This window comes from Drosophila elegans, unplaced genomic scaffold (genome assembly GCF_018152505.1).
Source record: "Drosophila elegans isolate 14027-0461.03 unplaced genomic scaffold, ASM1815250v1 contig_149, whole genome shotgun sequence".
Classification (NCBI taxonomy): domain Eukaryota; kingdom Metazoa; phylum Arthropoda; class Insecta; order Diptera; family Drosophilidae; genus Drosophila; species Drosophila elegans.
The window spans coordinates 26098-48635 of record NW_024545513.1 but is presented as its reverse complement, the minus strand read 5'-3'; the positions used below and the strand labels follow the sequence as shown (position 1 = coordinate 48635).

The following is a 22538-nucleotide window of genomic DNA, read 5'->3' as shown; positions in this document are numbered from 1 at the left end:
CCTCTCATCTCTTCCAGGTCAGTAAGACTGTGCCTGCAAACGTTTCCCGGTTCAAACGACCAACCCGACCCGACCGACCCGTCTGTGCATTAAAGTAAATTCCTTTCGAAGAGCCGGGTGAGGGGCAAAAGCTGCGCACTGAAGTCGATTTGAATGAATGCACGTCCTTGTTGCTCATCCCGGTGCTGATGTCGGAAGACTCCCGCTCCCATTTCCCTCATCGCGTGGGAGTCTCGTCGCGACTTCAAGTGTTTGCCTTCCTCAGGTGTTGAGTTGAGTCAAGTTTGCATTGTCTTTTTGTTTTCATCGTCTGCCGCAGTTGTTTTGCCTCAGACTTTCCCACCTTCGGCTCGGTTGTCCCTCATTCAGCCGGCTGCTCATCCCCCGCCCGCGTCTTTTATATTGTGTTTTGGCATTACGCCAAATGTGCAAAGCCAACAAAATACCAAAAGATTGCACATTGCACCTGTCCTTGGAGCAGCGCTTTGGTTTCTTTTTATGTTCAAGATCTGAGTGTGAGTCCTTTGGCATCCAATCCGGCTACTCGGTCCTTGCCCTTGTTGCTCAGTTCCCTGATGGCCAGCTCATTGATGTTGCTGATAGTGATGATGTTGCCGCTGCTATTGTTGATATGCCTGCTGGCTGGTCGACCAAGCAAATCGGTTACTTTGATGATCTTCTTCCAGCGGCTGTAAGTACTCCCCTGGGACATTTCCTCCTGTGGGAGAGAGGTGCTCTCTCCTCAAGCGGAATAACACTCGCAGATTACGTGCATATTTGCTTCAGAAATGTGGGATATTTTATTGTTCCGACACAAAAACTGTACTGCAAGTCGCACTGCCAAAATCAGATTTTATTATTTCATTAATGATGAAAATTCCGTTGTTCAAAAGATCAAGGGGCTTTTAGCCCTTATCAAGTAACTCTTAATATCTCACCCTTCTACTAGGGAATGATAGTTGGGGACATCTTCTTCACCCATTGGCCATTGACATTATTATAATTATCGGGCAGGTTCACTCACCAGCCAGCACGCCTGGAGAAATGTGCCGTCTAAGTGGACACTGAGGTGGACGACAATCAAAGGCACTCACCTGCGGCAAAGCCATCTGTTCCGCATCGGTGTCGGTAGCCCCATCTGCATCTGTATCGTTTCCAGTATCGGTGCCACGGCTGCGGATGCGGCGGCAAGTACCCCGGCAACGGTAAGTAGAAATTTGTGTCAATAGGATGGTTAAAGAGGCTTAAGTTAAATGGGAAAACTTCCGAATCAATGAACCGCAAATTGCATGCGAAATGCCAAACGAAACTGTCGCCGCCGTCCAACTGAGCAGCGCCTGGGTGTGCATGGTCTGCTTGTGCTGCCAGCATGTGTGGGTGTGCTCTGGGGAGTGATGGTGTTGGTATGAGAAAGGAGCCAAGTTAACTGAAAACGAAGCCGGACCGTAGTCGCATCCAAATAAACAAGGAAGCGCGACGCAAAAATGTATTTATATAGATCCATATGTGGAAATCCATACGTCCACCCCCTCACTCTCTCCACCACATATGCCTGTAGGGTCTAACTTAGAGTGTCTTCGTGTGACCACAAGGACGTGGACCTAGTGCAGCAATAAAATGTCCTTCGGCTTCTTGCAAGCGCTTGTAAATGCATCCGTCCGTATGCGAATTGAGTCTTCGAGATAAATACATACAATTGTCCCACGAAGCGAGCAATGCAGGAGGCTGGCGGGATGGATGGGGTATTTCATAAATTCGGTTTGTTGTTTCTACTAGACTGGGACTTAGACCTCTCATCTACTTATCTATTGAGCTAATGGCAAATTTCATTTGCTCGGCAAGTCATCAGCTGATGTCAGATTCAATTTCGCGAGTTGTCTTCGTTGGATCGGCTAAACGATTTCAGGCCAGCAAGATTCCTCTCTCTCTCTCCATCAGTAAGGTAGAGCTCGTTCTGACTACATATACTTGTGCTAATCTGGCTGTACGATACGTGATTTCGTTGGCTAGAGTGTGCGTGTGAGCGGGAATGGTGGCACTTGAGCAGGCCTTGTCTGTGTGTTATCCTTGCTTTTGCATGCAAAGATGCTGCAAAGTAGCTTAATACTTTATGCTCGCAATGAAAAGCCTTTTTACGATCGCATTATGCTTGTACGTACTTATATTTCAGTAGTTATATCATGCGTCTATTCGATACACACCCATACCCAGAACGGCGGGCACCCAGGGATATGTTTGTGCGGATGTAAGTGTGGTCGCATAAACTTGTTCAGGGCTTCTTCAGCGACTCCTTGGGCGCACTCCGCCACTACTCCCCCAGGGTTCGTTTCTGCAACTTTTAGCCGTATCGTACTTTACAGCAGGGTGCATGTTAAATGTGCGACACCATGCCGTATGAGTGATATCTGCAGTACATAAACTATGCAGTAAATAAGTTTATTATCACCCGGCTTCGTTTGTATTTCCTCAGGCTTCTTCAGATTCAATATTGGGCCACGCTCCAGTTTTTTTCCCACATGACGCTCCTTTCTTTATGCCGGCATCTCGTTAAAGTTAAAACTCCCTTTTTTCACCAGTTGACTCTTTCCGACGTCACTACATAACAGCTCTTGGATTTGTCGATCAGGAGGAATGCTCCCGCCCTGCACTTTCTTTTGAACTGGCCTGTAAATACTCTTAGCTGCGAAACGGACGTAGCAATTGTTGGGCTGCTGTTCTTGATGTTGTTGCTTTTTCGGTTTTTGTGTGCTCGGGAAGTATTGTTGTAATCATTTTGCTGGCGATACCGCTTCTAATTAATACAAATGGTTTGATACACAATAAAGATTTTTCAACTTGGCTCGTTACTGGTCGTTGCCGCCCCTTGCCGTCCTTGGTATTCTGACTGTGTCCTCGTTGAAGAAAAAAGTTTTTCCATTTCGAAAAGTTTTTATTTTGTGCTGCTGCTCTGGCTGATTCTGCTGGCCTGCAGTTGCACTGACTACTGAATGCTGCCCCCCAGCCCAGTTATCTCTTTTGTTTTGGGACTTTTGCTTTGGTTCGCTTCTGCCTCTGCGTTTTACTCTTCGACGTCGCAGCCAACGTCATCACAATCACCATCATCATCATCATTAAACAGTGCGCTGCTTGGCTTATGTTTTATACCCTGTTTGAGAGTATTCCAAATAAACAAAAATATAGCAGTCTATAGGTCTATGTTTTAAACGGTAGTTTAAGAGTATTCCAAATTAATAAAAATATAGCAGTTATAGGAATCTTAATATTTTTTGGGCTTAAGAAGCAAATTGCTGTTAATAATAAATATTATTATAAAATAATTATGTACCTTAACAGTTTTTCATAACATTATTTGTCTAGAGCGTTCTTAGCTTCGGTCTTCTGAACCGACTTGACTTTTGTGCTCGCCTCCTGATTCTGCTTCTTGCTTTGCTTTGCTGTCGTCTTCATCAACGTGCATTGTTTTTGTGTAATTTTGCAATAAACAGCAAAACAATTTAAAAAAAGGGACTGGGAGGAGCGACGACAAAGCAGAGGATGTAACGTTTCGCCAAGTGGAGCGACGCTGAGCCAACCACACCACCCTACCCCATGAACACTTCCAGAAATAGGCAACGCTAAAAACCTAGTTAAAAAGTTGCGCTCTTCGTCCTTTCCCCTTCCTGTTTCCTGCCCTTTTCTTCCTCTGTTTCCCCTTTCCCTATTTGGTCGTGCACTTTCAAGTGCGACCGACCTACTGTTCATCCGCCATTTTCTCAACGCCCCACCATCCTCTTCTTCCCCAACTTTTGGTTGCGTTTGTGAAAGGCAAATGCCTTCATTTAATATGTGAACTGGACTTGTGGCAGTTTGTGTGGCTATAGCAGGAGTTGGGTGGGGAGTTTGGCAGCAAGTAATTTTTGTTATTGTAATCGTTCGGCCTCGAATGCGGCTTCCCTTTACTCGAGCGTCCACTTCCTAATTGAAACGTATTTGCAAAAGTTTGCGTTCAATTTGCATTGAATTCTTTTTAAACAGACCTATAACTCGTGTGCCTCTTAATTCTGTTTGCCAAAGTTTTCCCAGCATAAAAAGAGGACGTTCCGAATTTACATGGCTCAGGCGAAAAAAAAAAAAATGAACTGACGGATTGGAGAAACTACCACTAAGCCAACTTAATGACCACTCGTTACCGCTAATTGATTTCAATTAAATCACGCCCAAAACGACAACCGCTAAGGAAGTGCGGTTGATGTAGCCACAACAACTTAAACAGCAATTACCAAAATAGTCAGGAAACAAAACCGGCAACAACAATGGCCAAACCCTGTCGGCGAAGAGTAAGAGTTAGCGAAGGGTGCGGGTGCGGGGAAATGTCTGAGAACAAAATAAGAAAAAGCTAGCACGAATAAAGGGTGGCTGATGTGTTGGAACGCCTTCAGTGACCAGGCCTGTACTCCTCCAATATTGTCCCCACTTGCTTGGCAGGATGATTGGATAACGGACCGGATGTCTTTGGTACAAGTTGGGCATTCGCATCAAGCAACCATAAATTAGGGCATCTTAACATAACTTTGGCTGCTTAATTCAATAAAAATGCCAACACTGGAGCAGTGGAAATTGCTTCTGGAGCAAAGTAACGAGACATCAGCTGGCTGGGTGACTGACTCGCTAGCCATCCTACATCCAACCCCTCGAGCCAAAGCCACCCTCTACAATAGCGGCGGAAAAGATTTTTGGATAAAGTTAATTATTGCTCATTGGGTATGCGCTGTGAGCCGGGAAAAGTTGAGCTGCCTCCGTCCTCCGACCGCAGATGCTATGATGGAGCAATTAACAATAAAACTACACTTTCTAATTGGAGGAAACGCTTTGCAAGTTCTCCGTTTTCTGTTATGCTTCGCTAAATAGCCGCGCGGAATTCTCGGTGACTGCCACTGTGCGGATCTATTTTAGGTTTGTGTTTTTCATCACATCATTTATGCAGAAAAAAAAAACACTAATCATTCAAATTAAATTTATATATGTATGTAGGAGGCACAGAAGAAATAGATATCAATGTCTTACCTTTGCCTTATCCTTAGCTTTGCCTTACCCTATTTAGGGCGGTGTTTTACTGGCTTCGACCGCACCTGCCCAACACGCAAAAGGATCCGGTTTGATCCTAGCCGGAAGCATTTTTATACCCTTGCAGAGGGTATTATAATTTCAGTCAGAAGTTTGCAACGCAGTGAAGGAGACGTTTCCGACCCTATAAAGTATATATATTCTTGATCAGCATCACTAGTAGAGTCGATCTAGCCATGTCCGTCTGTCCGTCCGTCTGTCCGTCCGTTTATATGCAAACTAGTCTCTCAGTTTTAAAGCTATCTGCATGAAACTTTCCCAAAAGTTGTCTTTCTATTGCAGGTAGTATATAAGTCGGAACGAGTCGGATCGGACGACTATAGCATATAGCTCCCATAGGAACAATCGGAAAAATAATTGAAAAAAAATTATAACTTTGCTGTTTTTTAATTTTTTGTTTAGTTCTTCGACATATAGCAATGGTCAAATATTTCAGAATTATGGTTTAAATTTCATCAAAATCGGACGACTAAAGCATATAGCTCCCATAGGAACAATCGGAAAAATAATTGAAAAAAAATTATAACTTTGCTGTTTTTTAATTTTTTGTTTTGTTCTTCAACATAAAGCAATGGTTAAATATTTCAGAATTATGGTTAAAATTTCATCAAAATCGGACGACTATAGCATATAGCTCCCATAGGAACAATCGGAAAAATAATTGAAAAAAAATTATAACTTTGCTGTTTTTTAATTTTTTGTTTAGTTCTTCGACATATAGCAATGGTTAAATATTTCAGAATTATGGTTTAAATTTCATCAAAATCGGACGACTATATCATATAGCTTCCATACAAATAATACAAATTTATAAAAGAACAATCAAATAATTAAGCTGCAAATCGTCATAGCTTCAATGTTTTTAAACATATACGCAAGTAAATCATAATTTTAATGTTTCCAAAAATATTTAATTCTTGCGATAGCTGCAAGGGTATTCGGCTTGCCGAAGTTTGCTTTCTTTCTTGTTTTAATTTGCACTTATTGGATTTATTTTTTGTGTTCTTATGGGAGAGAGCATTTCAATTCTCGCTTTGCAGGTTTTGATTGGCTGAATCGTTTTATGCATCGAAACTAAAATAATGTTGTTTAATTCATCAATGCGCTGAGGTTGCCTCTCCCACGCAAACAAAAAACATCCAATTCGTTTGTTAATTAAAAACAATTAAGCTGACCACGGGTTTTCCCTGCCATTCCATGTTCCCCGGATCACACGCATTCTGCAAAAATCAGGAGGTACACTTGGGGGCTGGAAATAAGACTCCTTTGCTATTCTTATTCGGAACTTTTCTATTCGACCGGCGACTGACGGCGCGGTCTGGACCTGGGCCTCGGTCGGGGTCGCATTTTTCGACGCTGCTCGTTTTTAAGAGCGGGGGTGGTGTCTCTCTAGCAGCAAAGTCGCCAGCAACAAATTAATACAAATAGTCTGCTGTGGTCTGGGCCATAGATTACACTTTCAGAGATTCATTCCTGGCGTCGTCCGCCTCTTGGCCAGTTGAAGAAGGGGAAATCGGGTTGTCTTTAACTGTAAGCTTTCAGTCCGGAGAGCAAACGGCAGTGGGTATGACGCGTTCGGATCCGTGGATCTTGGTGCTCTTAAGATGCTTCACTCCGACACTACCGTCATCTACAGCTATAGCTATCATCCCGCTGCCTGTCTCTTGGCAAGTTTTCTCTAATGCTCAGCTTGGACTTGGGCAGAAACCAGTGGCGGCTGACTAATGCGCTTTAAGTATGCGGACAAAGAACTCTGCGACGACCCGGACTGCACGAGTAGTAAATTATTTATTGGTATATTTGGCTTTTGAATTGAACACTTACGGAATATGGGGCGCAAAGCACACATTCAAGGCAGAAGTGAAAAAGTTTTAATAGAATTTCGTGTTTGATATCCTTTTTCCGAATTGCTTTGTCTGCTCTGGCTAAGCTCCGACCTTTGGCTCCATCCCCATTCGCATTTTCAATACTGAACCTAATCCCTGCCTCAACCCCGATCCCAATCAACTTGAGACCCGCCATTCGAGGCGTTAGTTACATTGTCTCCTTGGTTTTGTTCGGTATTCCATGTTCGTCTATTTGTTTGGTCGTTTGTTCGCACTCAATGTTTTGTTATTATTGCCCTTAAAGAGTCCTGAGTTTTTGGTTGTGTGCGGGGGTAATTTGCCAGCTCTCCACATCCACAATGGGAGAAACATTTCTTTATCGACCAGGTGACAGCGCAGCGATACTTTCCTTTCGGGTTGGATGATGTAAGCTCAATAAAGTCGAGCTTGGCACTAAATTATAAACAAATGCTAAGGGTGTAATCGGATTTTTGTACCGACCAATGTTTATCAAACATTTGATTCGATTTGCCTAAAAATGCATTCGTTACACGAAATCTGAGGGGGCAGCCAAAATATGGCGTTATAATAATTTTCATTGGAAAATTTACACATGCATAATTAATTAGTATCAAAAATTTAAGACTCACACTTTGTATCTGCTTAAATATTTACACTTCGTGCCAAATTTGTATGCAAATCGCTTTGCTACAGACTGACAATAACGAGCACATACACACCCACCCAGTCACACGCACACTGCTCCACTCAGCAATACGGCCAAACAGCCAAGCCAAGAAAAGCACCCATCCGCCCACACACAGACAGGCACACGCGAAATGTCAGACAATTAAAAACCATACTGCATGGGCCACTTGCCTAGGGCTACGACCTCTGTGGCAGTTACCACTTTAAATTTCGAAGCTTGTGTAAATATCCACTAAAAATAAATATCGATATTTCCCAATTGGACTATAGAAATCAATGAATTCTTCTTTATATTTATAGTTAAGGTAAAAAAGTATATCCAAAGAAAATCAAATTGTTTTAATGCAATTTTAACCTTCCAGAAAATATTTTCTTCTTTAAAATTAAATGAAGCTGAACTGAAAGCCAGTTTTACAGCTACAATATAATATAATTGCCAGCGAATCACTTAATACACGTGATGGATTAAAGTATGTTCGCAATGGGGTTTTCTAATTTAGATTTTAAAGTGCGACCAATCATATTTTTTAGCGTTTCTAAACAAATGGCCGTCAATGTAGCCCGCCAGTGTTGGGCAAACAGAATTGAAAACGGGTTGCCTGCCGCTGGCGTTCCTGTAGTGCCCATCCTGCTCGTCACCCCATCCCGAGTGGTTGGAGTTTTTGGGTGATTGGACTGCGGCTCTGATGGGTGGCGTTGAATCCGGGGTTTGGCGGTCAAAAGGGGGCTACTGGCGTTGATTGTTGTTTTTGAAAACCCTTTTGGTGTTTGCATTTAACGAACAGGGCCACTACGACACAGCAACAAAAACAACAATAGAGCCAATATAACAGACATGAAGGGATGAAATGGGCTGGGATCGGTATTCCACGGGTCGGGGATGGGAACAGGAAACGGAGAACGGAGGATATGGGGAAGATGCAAGGGAAGGCAGTGAAGCTAATAAAAGGCTCGTTACAATGAAAACAAATCAAATCGCAGGCCAAGCCATCATCCGTCAGACCAAAGCAAATCCCAGCGAAAATGAAACATGGCTAACGAATGCCACCGCCAAACAGGAAGTAGTTTGAATTTCCGGTGTCATACGGAACCCCATTTCCACTAGGACCCGAATCCACCCATAAGAACCTGCTTTTTCCGCCTAAATGTTCAAATTGATTACTGTAGTGGATTGAGCTTAGCTTGGTGAAGGTTGTGGAAAGTGGGTGGGTGATTGAAGGAGGGCTGAAGGGCGGTGCTCAGAGGTCAACTCATCCTCACTTTAAAATGCCATTAAAATGTATTTACAAACGCAAATTGATAGCGATTTCGGTTGGGATCTGGCCAGGAAATCGCACCCTGCTACTGCTTACTGGTCGACTTTGGTAGGGACTGGTACGCGCTCGTGTTCGACGTGTTGACGTTGGAGCTTAGCCGTCGATTTGTCAGGAGGTGCGACTAAACCGCTTGTGCAGCTCGGACTCGCCCTTCGGTCACCTCCACATGCACACGTGTCTGTTCACCCTGTTTTGTTCCGAAGTTCAACGACCAGAGCTAGGATTTTTCAGGCTGTTTCATGATCAAATAAATTATCGAAGGAACGAAAGGGGTGGGTGCCTTGCCAACTACCGCTTTCCTGGCGGTGGTTTCGACGGTTTCGGACTGTGTCTGAGCATCATCCCGAGATTAGAGCGTGGATTTGGTGCTAAACACGACGATGATCCAAGCAGGAAATGCATGTTGCAGGCTGGCTAATGGAATACCCTGTGCATTTCGCTGGATTCAGACAACTACGGTGACAAAGTTTAACTGCAATTATTTCCAAATGAACTTGCCTTGAAATGCAATTTTAGGCATGTGTCTAATATATGCAAACAATTTACTGCTGGGGGCGCAAAAAGGGAGCAGGAAATGCCAGGCTACGAAAGCAGACACAGAACTACGGAACAACGGAAACACAATGCTGAATCAATATGCAGAAGAACGGGGCGCTGACGAGCCAACTTGGTAAACAAGAAGCGTGACAAAATGATAAAGTGTCGACTCCGCTGGCGGTGGGGCTAAGAAAATAACAACTTGTTGGGCAGGACGCAGCAGGACGAAGCAGAACCATGGCGAAGTGAGCAATAAACATACGCGATTAAATTCATTATGAACACTTGAACAGCACACAATATGGCTGTGTAATGACAAACCTGATAGCGAATGTCTGTAAATATGTGTCTGGGTCGGGTCGGTCTCTCAGAGTCCCACATCAATTCAACATTGTTTTGTCGCCTGCCTGTCGTCGTCACCGAGGCTGTTTCGCAATGGCCTTGTCTGAAGCCTGGAGCACGGAGCATCCCTCGCTAGGGACACGTTCGTGACTTGTGTTGCTAAGGTCTTGGCTTTTCCAATCGTATGTGTAAGTTGTTGGAGTGTGCGGACTTGATTACTAATTGCATTGCTAATATGAAATCAACATACTTCCGCACTGATTTCTACATGAGATTCAACTGGAGCTGAGACTGGGGGTCCATTTTGCAGAGACCAGGACATTTGGTAGGAATATTTTAGTCTCGCGGTCATCGTCAACCTAAACGCAATGCGGCATCAGAAAAATCAAGCTCATTTTACTGTACCAACTCAGGCGCAGAGTTCCCTATAATCTGGACGAGGACACCGCTAACCCTAATTCATACAATCAACAGTTGGTGAGCGCCCCAAATGAACCATTGCGAATCGTTGCATAATGTTCTCTGCTTGGTATGCTGTGGGTTCATGATCGGCGGGAGGGGAGGCCTTAACCTCGGTTGTGATGCGATAATTGCTGTCACAAACAGTGAATCCACTGGCAGCACAGCGTCAGCGTAACCATAAACCGTTGTTCCACCCAGCCCATATGGAAAGATTGGATGTGCGTGTGAGCGGGTAATAGCGGGGCGTGCCCATTGCGCCATTTGCAACCGACCTCGCATTCGTATCTCCACCGCCATAGCCGCCCGCCCTCACATTTATGGATGACAGGCCATGCCGCTGCTTTCAGTCATTTTTGGTTTGTCGCCTACAGACTCGGAGGTTTCCTGGCTCGCAGGATAGTAGCTGCGATTACTTAGTAGCTCTTCCAGCACCTTCCGGCACAACAAAGGCCTGTTGAATGAACAGCCGGCGCTACTATATACCCTTAAAAATGCCAAGGAAGGCCAGCAGAAGCTGCATTAGGGTCAACAACGTCAACGCTGGACACGGCCTCCGGGGGCATGAGTTCTCGTTGATCCAATCCCTGAAGTGGTAGACATCGGTGTAGATTCCGGCTGAATCGGGCTCACCACAACCCGTGCCGAAGGATACGACGCCGGCCACCTTATTGTCACAGATAAGCGGCCCACCGGAGTCGCCTTGGCAGCTGTCCACTTCGGTGTTGCTCTTGTCATTGGCGCAGAGCATACCCACCTTGGTCCAGCCTAGGAGCTTCTGGCAGAAGGTATCTGGCAAAACTTTCACCTCGCCGTTGATGACTTCATCGGGAAGTGGCCCGTACTAGAAATTGTGGCAAGGTGCGTTGAGGATGGGCAAGTAGGAAAAAGGCGAAAGAACTGACCTGTATGACCGTGCCCCAGCCGACGATGGTGCATGGGACCCCGGCCACCGGGGCCTTGTCATACAGAGGCATGCTGGCGACAGCATCCCCCAAGTTCAAATCCTTTTTCATCAACACAAGGCCGATGTCAAATTTTTGCGATTTTCCCTTTTTGTACTTGGGGTGCGGTATAAGCCTCTTCGCTTCTACAGTTTGAGTGGTACTGCTTTTCACCAGCCTCTTTGGCGTTCCAGCGATGACCGTTAATTTACTGGGCATGAGCTTGCGGCGACTGCAGGGGTCGATTAATGGGCGTTGTTAAGGGCTGCCGCAGTACTCACTCATAATACAGGCAGTGGGCCGCCGTCAAGATTGACCGCTGGCTGATGATCGCACCCGCGCAAAAGTGGTTATCGCCAAAGAACTTCTTTGATTTTCCCATTCGCAGCGAGACTACATACTTGACCAGATCATTTGTGTGAGGCCGATAGCCACCCGTGATCATGAACTGGAAGTCTGAGGCGCTGGGATCATTCCGACTAGCGGGCGGTGTCGTCTGTGATTCTCTTGATTCATCGGGTACTACTGCATCAAGATCAAACGGGATTAACGCAGCATTTACATAAATCAGCAATAAACAAACAACAAATTTGGACGGACACATTTTGAATTTTTTTTATAAGTGTTCTGACTGAAAACGCCAGACTGTTATGTTGCAACATAAAATAGGACCTAAGCGAGAAGACCAGTAAATGGAAGCACTGTCGTTGGAAGATAGCGCTTACAACCATCTGATAAACTGATGAAAAAGTCGCCATCATAAATAACTTGCACGCGTTAACAGGCAAGTGCTAAGTGTGCGTGTGAAGCAACAGGAAGCATTTATTTATCCCCTAAACCGCCCAGCTTACTGTGAACTGCACTTTACCCTATTTCGAACCACTCAGTCAAGTCAGGCCAAGGCGTTCTAGGCGAGCAATCCGGCCAAAACCACATACACACTGGCACTAAGTTGTCAAGTTTTCCCCGCTCCACGCACACCCTTGCCAGTAAGTAGTTGGTTGTTTCATGTCACTTAAGTCGCTGCCCTGCCAGGCTTCTTTCCATAAGTCCTCTATGGCAAACGAGTCAGGCATTCGACGTCCGGGGTGGAGGTGTTGGTTGGGTCGTTATCATTAATTTGCAGCCTGCTTTTTGCAATAATTTAAAAGACACTTCTTTTTCCTTAGCCCAACTTTGGGATGGGCATGCCTGACTCCGCCGACAAGACAGTCCACGGTGGGATGTTCGGTACTAGTCTAGCAGTCGAGCAGGTCGTAGCAGGCAGGTCCAAGGACCCTAAGCAGCTCCTTGAGCTTTTTCCCGGTAGTTCTTGGCTTCCTGCTGCCTTGGCAAAGTTTTTAAGTTGAGTTGTCATTTCGCCCGCTTACTAAAAACAAATTTTTGCGGCGAAGAAAAAAATGGGAACCATTTTTTATGGCCCACATTTAGAATGCTCGGAGACTACCTTCATGCGTAATGATAGAGCAGTGGCAGCTTAGAATTGCAGTCAATTTAAAGCTAGTTCATTTTTTTACTCTACAAGTAAAAGTTTTGATAAATACGAAACAGAACCCAGCGACTACGTGCATGAATGCCTTAGCACCGAAACTTATTCGATGAGCGCCAAATCTAAATCGGATTCCGAAACAAGGCCAGGAGCAGCTGCATAAGTTCGCCTGGGCGGTGGGTAGGAACCGGTTGTCATACAGCCAAACAATTATGGCACCTGACTGTTCTCTGATAGCAGACCGCCAGGCATTCCACACAAACCAGACATGGAGGAATGTGCTCTTCTTATTACTTATCGCCTGGACGATGCGGAGCTCTGATAATTGTTGCCTTTTGCAGTTTTAACTAAAACACATTCGAGTCCGACTCGAACTTGGTCAAGGGATAGCGGGTGGTTGTGCAGCAAATGCAGCCAGACCCGTTTATTTTCCAAAGCTATTTTAGTCCCCTAGCCTGGCCCGGCTTATTTGGGCCCGACGCCGCCCCTGACCTGTATTTGTTTGCATACATTGATTGAATTTGTTCACGCCATTAAATTTGCAAATTGCTATCGGCAATTTTGCATAAACTGCAGTGTAAGATTTTACCGCACAACAACCCCGGCTATTGAATCGCTATTGCTCAACATAGCTCCTGTTGTGTCTGTCATTGTCTGGGTCCGTGTCGGTGTTTTCGGCAGGGACAAGGCCAGGACCATACACTGTATCCTAGTGTGGGTCTGGCACTTGAGCCATTAACTATTCATACGGCAAGCCGGCAAACCAGCAAAACAGCCCTGGAATGGGGCACTTGATGACACATTTGATTCCGCCCGTCAACGACCGACAACCAGTGCAAGACCAGGTCAGTCCGGGATAATTGTCACCACTCCAGACTCCGCTCCGTCTGTCAGCTGTCAACTAAAAAGCCTTAGTACAAGAACCTTTCTCGGGGCTCAGCCGGATCGAGCTAAGTGGGCTGACCTTTGTTTGATTCGCATTTAACAGGCATAAACAGTGCTTAACTTTCCATAAAACGGTGTATCAGGGACCGAAAAGCGCTGAAAAATTGAAATTATATATCCCGCGGGAACTTTTCTCTACTGTGATAAATCCGTGAACTCCCCTTGCGAATGCGGAATATGCGAATGTTTTAAAAGCGGAGCCTCAGGCCATTGTCTTCGAAGGGCGTTCGGGAAATGATCAGGGGGCTGGGGGACCTGCAATATATTTACTTTACCCCACTCAACATCTCGGCTTGCGCTACATTATTTCACTTGTGCGGCCTGTTAAATTTATGATAAAAGTTTTGCTTTTTTTGCAGAGGAAGAGACTGTGGGGCAGCATTCAATATTACTCATTTCGCTTCATTTAGGTCAGCAATGCTACAACCTCGCAGTCTGAAGGTTAACGGTAGCGAGGAGTTTCTTTGCCTGCCATACAAAGTGACGTTTTTAGTGAAACATACCCATCTCTTGCACTTGACATGATTACTATTTGAAACGAGACTTCCGATAGAGTTCACTTATATTCGCTTCATCATTCTTCCTCTGCAGTTTCCGTCGACCATATCCAGATTGAACTGGCCGATTCGCGGGCAAATTACTTTTCCGCTCGACGAAAGCACTGTAATAAGTATAATCCTAATTATCTTTGCCATTTCTCTCTTTCTAGAGTATCCTATCTCTAAAATTACTCGAGTGACCACCTTCATGAAGCCAGAGCCTTTATGCGCTGATGTGTGCTTCTTTAAAGCTCTTCCTTCACTGACCTTCTGGCTTAATTACATTTTTTCCCCAGACCCGCCCTGCTTTATATGAAAAGCAACCACAGGGGGGGTGGGGGGTGAGAATTTTCCCACGGCTGATTGAATTTGGAAATGCTGTCCGCTGCACTCTAAGTTGGCATCGTTTCTGTCCAGCCAAATTACATTAGTTGCAGTGCGGCCGCGGCTTATCTTATTAAAAGCAATCTCAGAGAGGCGGCTTCATTCGAATCCTAGCATTCACATAAAAACCATTAAACTTGCCGTTCAGTGCTTGGAAACAGTGACAAAAAATGGTAATAGTTAAGATCAACATATATTAGTTCAAACAAGAAAGAAAGCAAACTTCGGCAAGCCGAAGTTCATATACCCTTGCAGCTATTGCAAGAATTAAACATTTTTGAAAACATTAAAATTATAATTTACTTGCGTATATGTTTAAAAACATTGAAGCTATGATGATTTGCAGCTCAATTATTTGATAGTTATTTTATATATTTTTATTATTTCTATGGGAGCTATATGATATAGTCGTCCGATTTTGATAAAATTTAAACCATAATTCTGAAATATTTAACCATTGCTATATGTCGAAGAACTAAACAAAAAATTAAAAAACAGAAAAGTTATAATTTTTTTTCATTTGTTTTTCCGATTGTTCCTATGGGAGCTATATGATATAGTCGTCCGACTTTGATGAAATTTAAACCGTAAATTGGAAATATTTAACCATTACTAAATGTCGAAGAACTAAACAAAAAATTAAAAAACAGCATAGTTATAATTTAAAACAGAGTTATAAGTTAAAAAAAATACATATCACTATCATATTGACTATATGGTTCTATGCAGTTTGTTAGTGCAGTGTTTGTGTTATATTTTCTGAGTAACATTTCGCAGTTTCTGGTTATTTATTTGTATAGAATTTTACCACGGTTTTGTTATACTCTTGCAGAGGTTATTATAGTTTCAGTCAGAAGTTTGCAACGCAGTGAACGGGACATTTCCAACCCTATAAAGTATATATATTCTTCATCACCATCACTAGGAGAGTCGAGCTAGCCATGTCCGCCTGTCCGTCCGTTTTTACGAAAACTACTTTCTCGGTTTTAAAGCTATCTACATGAAACTTTTCCAAAAGTTGTCTTTCTGCAGGTAGTACATAAGTCGGAACGAGGCGGATCGGACGACTATATCATATAGCTCCCATAGGAACAACCGGGAAAAAAATGAAGAAATGATAACTATTATGTTTTTGAAGTTTTTTGTTTAAATATGAATGAGGCGAAAATCATCATAGCTTTAATGTTTTTAAACATATACGCACATGTTTAAAATGTTTTAGATTTAGATGTTTTAAAAGATATTTAATCTATGCAATAGCTGCAAGGGTATATAAATTTCGGCTTGTCGAAGTTTGCTTCCTTTCTTGTGTATAATTTGACTTATAGCGGTTTACTCGGTTTACTTATCCTATTTGGCTCCATTTTATTTTGTAGACAAAGGTAAAACAGGTTTAATTTTTGGAGTTTCTAAATAAAAATCACAGTATTCCCTTAAAAATAAAGTTATTGAATATCAGATTTTGATTGGTTTTGGATTAATTCACTAATTCTTGATACATTTAGGCCGAAGTAAAAGTACATTGATTTCTTATGACGAGTAAACCAATGCTTCAGAAAACGAATGTAGAAAATATTCCTGAGGTTGCTGCCTCTGGCCAAGAGAATATGCAGAAGTTAGCAGACGGCACGTTCAAATTGAAGTAAGTTTGGCAAACAGGTTAGGGGTCTGCAGACTTGCTCCCTATCTCACGAAAAACCTCCTGCCCGCATCTCACCCGCCGACAGGCCCGGGGGAGGCGTCGACGCCACAAAGTGGCTTATTATAATTTCCAAAATAAACTAACTGTATGCTTTGGTTACCCGCTTGTCTGTCTAAAAGTGAAAATAATATTGTAGTTGAAATATCAACATTGACGTGCTCCTTGCGTATGGGTTTGTGTGGGTGGTTTACGCCCACTGGATGTGCGGCGCGGCACGTGGTCACTAGTGTGCGCTCCAATCTCATTCCAGTGCCACTCCAAGCCGGAAAACGAAAAGGGTTCAATTCCCTCTCGACTAGTTCACCCATCTGTCCGCGCCGTCGTGCTCTCTTTTGGCTGCCAGACAGTTGGCCGAGCATTCAGCATAAGCATATTAGTCGTCGCCATTTGGCGGTGGCCGGGCGTAGAGGCGGTGGTTGGTGGGTGGTTGCTTGAAACTGAAAGGCTAAAACTGGGAAGAGGGTTGACACTAAAACGTGACGTTGAATCCAATGCGATGCTCAGGCGTGTGAAAATACCAGAAAGACGTGTTGCTATCAAATGGTTTGAGTGCCGACGCTTTCATTGCATCGTAACGCTTGGCGCGTGTGCTCTTGGCCGCCAAGCGTATTTATAGTGCACTCGTAAGTTAACAGACAGCGGAAGTGATACATCAAGGACACATACTCACAGGGCATCTATTGGAGCGATTCGTCTTTACACGTTTTAAATTAATCCTAAAGGTTCTTAACGAGCAGTTTACAATTCGTTCCGCCCACTTTTTGACAGCGGTGGATTATAAACCGCACAATGGAGCTGGTCCTGCTGTTCATATTGCCACATCTCAGTGAAAGGGATAGGATGAATTTCGAGTTTCCGGACCGTCACGAGTCATCAGCCATCAGCGGCAATGTTGCCTTTTGCGGGGGCTTCCTCGTCTAATGCTGACCTAGGGAATTAGGGTCAACAACGTCTACAGCATCGTTGGTCCAGACTTTATGAAAGTCTGCTCAATTAAATCTCTGACGCTTCGCCAAACCAGGCGACTCATCCCTCGTTCAGCCCCCGTTCGCATGTCATCCGTTCGCCCTGAATGTGGGCGTGGCTGGGTCCATCATATGCGAATGGGACCATCCTGTTGTTGCTTCAATTGCTTAACCTTGGCCGCCGCTCCCTGTCACTGCCAGATGACTGAGGCCGGCCTGGTCACTTTTGTACAATATCAAGATTAGCGCCTAATGTTGGACCGTTCTACCTCCACTTTTCCTGCGTCTGGCTGCGAGTGTGTGGGTGGTCGTTTGGGCCACATGCAACTTGAGCCCAAGGCTAGGTCTATTCCAGGAGACCACCTTTGCTTGTCCTTTGTGCTTCGTGTTGTTGCCACTGTGGGCGTTGGTGCTGCTGCTGCCGGCAAAGGCAAAATAAATTACCACTCATGTTGTCCTCCTTGGGGTGGTTGCGGCAGGGGCGGTCATTGTCGTTAACAAACATTTTGACACTTCCTCCGTAACCATAAAAGTCAGTCAGTGTTGGGGCTTAGCCAACTTTAAATACCTTTGGACAGATTAAAAGTCTCGTTAACCAAAATGTTTGCAGCTTTGCCTGTATGAAGGTATGCGGGTGAAGGGTGTATTTGTGTTTGTTGGTGTGGGTCATCGTGTGCAAAAACTATCGCCATGCATAAATTGCTTATGGAAATGGTTTTTGTCCTAAGGGCTATGCTCGCTCGGATTTGCGGTCATTTTTGTAGCCTGCAGCGATCCTTAAATGTGCGTCGCTCCTATATTGAAAAATTACTAAGCATAATACTTGAGGGTCACTTTTAATTACTTTCAAGAAGGTCAACATAAATGAGTGTCAATGGGTGTGTCTCCTTTTCGTTCAAAAGTGTCCTGGTAACTTGTGTGCGGGACATATTGAGCGGCCCACTTCGAGTGGTGGCTTCAAAAAGTGTCGGAAATTAAAACAAAAAACTTTTCACATTTGTCGCCCATTTTGTGGTTAGCCATTTGCAACTTTTGCTCAGCTCTGTTCGGCCTTTTGTTTCTGTTTACGTTGGCCCATCTTCTTCCATGTTGTTGCCATTTCTGTCACCATGTGTTGCTTTAGAATTTGCATGCGTTACTCGTGCCCTGTACCAGTGCACACATCTAGGAGCAAGGTGGCGGCATAAGTATGCTACTTTTTTAAAGTTTGTCTTGCGGCTTTCCAAGAGGCGGCCATACTTCAACGCGACCAAAACCAAACTGCCTGGGTAATTGGCAACACTCCCTGCCTGCAAAAGCCGTTCATATCGTTAAATTACATCACTTGCCACCAATTTGCGTACCAGGACAGAATGACACTGGATACCAGGTCACACTGCGTATACACACATGCATAGTGTGAGAGGCAATAATTTATGCGCGTTAAATTCTAACCGATTGACTTGTCCATGGCAGCTGTTAGTCGCATCACTGGTGGCAAGTTTGGGAGGTCAGCGTGCGGATTTTCATGCGAACGCTGGCGTCAGAATTGGCTTTATTGCAAAAGTTATTTTTGCGGCGCGCTGTTGTTGTTGAGGCTGCGTTGTTATTGTAATTTAATAAGCGGCTAATTGTTGTTAATCAATTGTTTAATAGTTTACATCATACTGTTGCTGTTGTAACAGTCGGTTGTTGCTGTTGGCGTATATTATTTGTATTATTTTTTATTGGCCGACTAAATGTTGCTGTTGCCGCGGCTCAATGCGTTGTTTTTGCACGCATTTTAATTGCAATTGTTATTGCAGTTGCGTTTGTATTATTATTGCAATTCATTGTTGTAGTTGCTGCTGCCGCGTCCGCCACTGTTTGTCGAGTCTCAGCACATCCTGTCCGGCAGTCTCGTGTGTTTTGTGGTTATTGCAACGCCCAAAGTGCAGTCTGGTCATGGCTCGCAGGAGCGGGAGCAGCGGTATGAGAGGGAGCGTGAACACAGCCCTTGCAGCTGCAGTCACCGGCCGCAATTATTCTGTTGCTTTATTGTCTGTTATAATTAAATCATTTGATTTCATTGTTTGGACTTAACATTTGTGGGACGCATACGTAGGCACATAAATACTGGCGCGTTCCCCAACTGACGCACCCCCTCGCACACACATTCTATAAATATAATAAGCAGGTTTGGCCGCAGAGTGGTATGCGTATTAAACTTTCACTATCTGGCTTTGCAGCACTAATTGAATTTTTTAGTATGTTGATGCCTCGGCAAATAATCATGCATACACATGCCCCAACAGCTGCCTTTGGAAGGGTGCACGTAATTACTTATTAAATAGCTCATAAATGTTAATATCGATATGCACGAATTTTGTTTACTCTTCGTCGTTTGATGTGTGGCCACAATCACGTCAACACGAAGGGAAAAAATGTGTGCGATATCTGGTAGTGGCTTTAGTCCCTGTCCTTCGGGTCAGACGGTAGACAGAGGTAGGGTACATCCAATCCAAGCATTCAGCAGCGCGGCCTGAAACAACATGGAAATTATCTTCCACTTTGGCGTCCGGTACTCGCAGCTGTTTCGCAGGGCTCAACGTATTCTTAATTTGCTGATGAAAAATTTTCACGTACTTAGAGAAAATGGCAAGGTGGCAAGGCTGCTTGTCGTGGCATTAGCTAAGCTCAGACACTAATGAAATAACGGTCGGCTCAAAAAGGCGGTTGGGATCCTGCTGTTCGGTATATGTGTCTGTGTGTGCTCCAATCTTGAGCGATAACAATCCATCTCTTGTCTAGCAGCGCTACGTGTCGTTGTCGTTTTCATTTCGGTGTTATTTTACCAGCAGGGAAGGGATAGGATGGCAAGGGTCTGATGGGGATAAGGCAAATTTATTTATACACCCAAATGAAGCAGTCGGCCGGAGACGAGGCATGGGCTGCAGGCTGAGGGTCTTAAGTCCGAGCAGACATGAGTTACCGTTGCCAAATTAAACATCACCGACATAAAATTTATGAAGCCAGACATTAAGTCGGGGCCCGCAAGAAACTGAAAACATATTTTCTTGGGACCGTTGGGCCCTGATTCTTCCCTCTTGTATGCTTGTGTGCTTGTGTGCTTTCTTTAAAGCGAATTAAGGACATTACATTTTTACTGGCACTAATTCCTACATCACTGATGCTTATCCTTGTTACAAATTAGAACACCCTGCCCGGTGGCAGTGCAGGATAACCCCTTGCTGATCTTGGACTGGAGATGGGTCGGGATCCTTGAGAGTAGTCTGTGGCTCTTTTTCATGTTATCCCCAACCATTCGGACTAATGACGTTGGCTCTCTGAGACAAGACATCGCCTCTGACTTTCCGGTGTCAACGAGTTAAGTAGTCTTTTTGGCCTAACAAGTTCGACACGGGCAATTCCAACGCCGGAAACCCCCTTGGAGGTGGGAGCCGCACATGTGAGCAGACGGTAGAATAAAAATGGCCACTGACGCCACAATGGTTAATGTAATTACAAGTAGTTGTACGCTTGGGCTGTAGGCAACAACACAACAAGAACCTGGCTGTTCTTTTTATCTAAAATTTTGGCTAGGCCACAAGGACCAGACCAACCTCCGGTCCAAAACAATTCAGACGCCGAGGCAGAGAGCAAAGAGCACAAGGTGGGAGGGGAGTAGGGGAGAAAGCAGCGCGAGAACAATGGAAATAACGAGTTTCAATTTGTAGAAAAATTTATTATATCCATTAAGTAAATGGGTTTCGAACAATCTACCAAGGCTGGCAGGCTGCCTGCTGGTGGCTCTCAAACCTATGACTCATTTACTCTGTCGACCAGCCATGCCCTTGCTCTTCGCTGTAAACAGGCAGCTGGAGCATCTCGGATACGGAGACCACGACGCATTCAACGCAAAATGTCAAAATTTTCGAATGGCTCTGCTGCAGCTGTGCCTCCGACGAAGATGGGCTGGGCTGTCGCTCGAGGTCGAGGGAAAGCCAACCGCAGAGCCCGGTCCAAGCCGCTTTCCCATTACTACCATCGCTCCCCTGCTACCCAGCATCAGTGAATCATAGACCGCAATATAAACTTTTATGCTTGCCTTATTTGTTTTGTCTGTTTACTCCTGCGTTTCCATGTTTTGTGCCTCTGTCTCTGAGTCCGCTGCGGCTGTTTTCTTTTCAATGCCTTTGCACTCCGCCGGTCGCCATCGTCTGTGGCTCGCCGCCTTCCAGGATTGCCCCGTGTTGTCACAGCCAGTCAACTTGATCTTCTGGAGCCGACATGTTAATATGTTTTGTGGCCAACATTTAATCAGTTGTTTTTTGACCGACCCCAATGCATGCCACCCAGTGCCACAGCGAAGAAAAGCACATGCTATCAATAGATGATAACCCAAATAATTGGGCTTGAACTCGAAAAAGTTGCATGGTGGAGTTCTACAGCACAATCCCCTTTTAGTTGTTTTCCTGGTGCTCGCTGAGTAGCTCGTAAAGCTTTATCGATACATCTGCACAATTTAATTTTACCGCAACTTTATTCCTTTTGCTGGCTGCTCTGGAATGGAAATGGAGTTCTGCCGATGCAGCCGTGCCCGCTTTTAGATTGAACTCCAGGCCAAGCTGTTTGACCTCCCCGCTCATTAATATGCAAGGCACCAAAATCGGTTCCAACTTTCGACACAATTTTGAATTTATCTGGGTGTTCTAGGCAACTGCCACGAAGACGGAATCAGTATCGGGAATCGGAGCATGGCAATAACAACGACCACTATGAAAACATCATTGAGGGAAGACGAAACAGACAGAAAACAAAACGAAGGCAACAGAAAACAAAACATTGACAGTTGACTTAAATGAAAGCACACGTGGCTCATAGTCTAAACAGCTGCTGGAAATAAAGTTTGGGCTTCTGATTGCGATTGCGGTTCATCCCTGCCAAACGCCCCTGCCATGACCCGTTTGCCGTTTTCAATATGCCAGTGCTTAAGATTTTCAATTTTCGTTTGTAATCAGCAGTTTGTATTTGTCGTCGAGCACCCACCCGAAGACATACAGACGAGCAGCAAACAGACGTACCTTCGACATTTTGAGAACACCGCAGGTGTAGCAAAAGTCAACCTAAAGGTGAGCAGAGCAGCGAGCTCTGCGGATGGGATAAGTGCTGGCAAAGAGGGAGAGGACAGGCCAAGAACACGAAGAAAAAGATGGAGAAGCATGCAAATGCAAATGTTTTCCATACGCCGTGCTGTCGTTGCTTGAATTTTAATTTGCACACCCACTAACTTACGCTGCAACATTGCAAAAGTGGCGTTG

At 44.6% G+C, this 22538-nt stretch overlaps 1 protein-coding gene across 1 annotated transcript; it reads right to left on the bottom strand.

The window, feature by feature from the left end:
- Positions 1–10213: 10213 nt before the first annotated feature.
- On the bottom strand, positions 10214–11896 carry LOC108150390 (anionic trypsin-2). The gene is made up of 3 exons (XM_017278531.1): positions 11517–11896; positions 11197–11467; positions 10214–11135 (listed from the first exon to the last, which is right to left on the bottom strand). The coding sequence occupies exons 1-3, from the start codon at positions 11837–11839 to the stop codon at positions 10770–10772; spliced, it is 960 nt and encodes a 319-aa protein (XP_017134020.1). The 5' UTR covers positions 11840–11896; the 3' UTR covers positions 10214–10769.
- Positions 11897–22538: the final 10642 nt, after the last annotated feature.